This window comes from Bactrocera dorsalis, chromosome 4 (genome assembly GCF_023373825.1).
Source record: "Bactrocera dorsalis isolate Fly_Bdor chromosome 4, ASM2337382v1, whole genome shotgun sequence".
NCBI lineage: Eukaryota > Metazoa > Arthropoda > Insecta > Diptera > Tephritidae > Bactrocera > Bactrocera dorsalis.
The window spans coordinates 61,782,711-61,784,830 of NC_064306.1; the positions used below are offsets into that span (position 1 = coordinate 61,782,711).

General features: G+C 43.0%; 1 protein-coding gene across 1 annotated transcript; it reads right to left on the bottom strand.

Moving 5' to 3' along the window:
* Positions 1-645: 645 nt before the first annotated feature.
* On the bottom strand, positions 646-1,569 carry LOC105229772 (uncharacterized). Its single transcript, XM_049454255.1, has 2 exons — positions 1,414-1,569; positions 646-1,345 (listed from the first exon to the last, which is right to left on the bottom strand). Exons 1-2 carry the CDS (start codon positions 1,426-1,428, stop codon positions 764-766), a joined length of 597 nt encoding a protein of 198 aa, XP_049310212.1. The 5' UTR covers positions 1,429-1,569; the 3' UTR covers positions 646-763.
* Between the last annotated feature and the right edge of the window lie 551 nt (positions 1,570-2,120).

Below are 2,120 nucleotides of genomic sequence, written 5' to 3' on the forward strand. Positions count from 1 at the left end.
TTATGTTATATTATGTTATGTTATGTTTTGTTGTGTTATATTATGGTATGTTGTGTTATGTAGAGTTAAGTTAAGCTACATTATGTTATATTATGGTATATCATGCCATGTTATGTTATCATATTATCTTATGTTATATTAAGTTATGTTTATGTTCGGCTATGCTATGTTATGCAATATTAAGTTAAAATTGCATTTCGTTATGCAATGTTAAATCTGAGAGAGATACGAAAGAGAGGAAGAGAGTGTGAAAAGTCAATATTTTATACTACACAAGTGGCACTGGTGCCTTCGCTAGATGATTGACCGAGCTTTATCTCCAATTTTTGGCATATCCTTAATCTAAATACTCAAAGTCCTAGAGTGTTTAGACAACTTCGAGGGACAGATGTAATTCATAAATAGGTACCAACGATAATTGATATTATATCTAGCCAGGAAGATCGATATTATAAAAACCTCTGATCAGAACTCGGAATACACCGAGATCCTGAGTAGTCCTACGTACACGCTAGGTACTCTACTTAAACAATTATCGCTTAACATGAACTCAAACCGCTTTCTTGCTTTCAAAGGAACATTAAACTATAAGATCTAGATATACAGGAACTATTAATATCGAAAGCTCCAAAAGACGACATGAGGTAGTTATATAAAAAGACATTTATTTCATCAAACATATCCAATGATTTCTCCGAAACGAAAGTTATGTACATATTTCACAGTTAAAGAATCACAGCAAAATAAAGATAGCGCCTTAAATCTAATAGCCATGCTTTTTGTAGCCACCATGGCCGCCACTTGAGCCATAGCCACCACTTGAACCGAAACCGCCAGAACTGCCCGAGCCGAAGCCGCCACCTGAACCCCAGCCACCACCACCGCCGGAGCCACCACCACCGCCAGAGCCGCCACCGCCGCCTGGTCCGAAACCACCACCGCCGCCTGGCCCGAAACCACCACCACCACCACCTGGTCCGAAACCACCACCACCACCACTGTGTCCACCACTACCACCACCACCGTGGCCACCACCACCACCAGAGCCGCCACCACCGCCAGAGCCGCCACCGCCGCCTGGTCCAAAACCGCCACCACCGCCTCCGGGGCCGAATCCACCACCACCGCCTCCAGGTCCGAATCCACCGCCTCCACCATGGCCACCGCCACCACCAGAGCCACCACCGCCTCCACCTCCTGGACCAAAGCCACCGCCACCGCCGCCTGGACCAAAGCCACCACCGCCGCCGCCTGGTCCATAGCCACCACCACCGTATTTACCACCGCCGCCGCCGCCGCCGTAAGCATTAACGGCGCCCAAAAGGGCTAAGGCAACAAAAATCACCTGCAAAATGCAAAAGTAAAGCGTTTGATTACTTGAGAATAAGATTCTGCAGCACTTCACAAATTTACCGTAAATTTGTTCATCTTCGCGACAGTTTCGCTGGTGTCTCGTCGAGCAATCAGTGAAAACTGGTTGAGGCACTCGAGAGTGGTGGGCTTTTATTGATTGGAAAATGTCGATGCAAGCGAATTTGTGGCGATCGATCTAAGCAAACTGGAAATAATCGGAGATGCATCTTTGTTGTTCTTCTTTTTTGCTTATTTACATGAGATGATTTGTTCGTATTTACTTTTTTGTTGTTGTTTTTTCTGTCTGTCGCAGTCGGCATGAAGTAACTGCAAGCGTTGCTGATTGAAATGTTTCAGCGCTGTGTTAAGTACCCTACATAGGGCGATTAATTGATTTATGATGACGTAACTTGATTGATGGCCTCGATCGATTTAGAATTTTAAATGAGGAATTAATGTAATTGTATATCCGGTTCACTTGAAGTTATTACATGTGCAGTATTGAATTTCCATTCATAACTTAATCGTATTAGAGGTTTTTTAACACACAATTCTTGGAAACTTAATAAAAATCAATTTTTTTATGAAAGTTTTAATTTCGCTTATCGATTATTTCAAAAAACTTGGCATTAAAGCTTTTTCAAAAACAGGCCATAAACTTGACGTAGCCTCACAGGAAATGATCTAACGGCGTTGCACAACCGAGGCGGCCAATTGACTGAACCATTTCGTGAGATAACTTGGTTTTCAATAAATCGATTGTGATA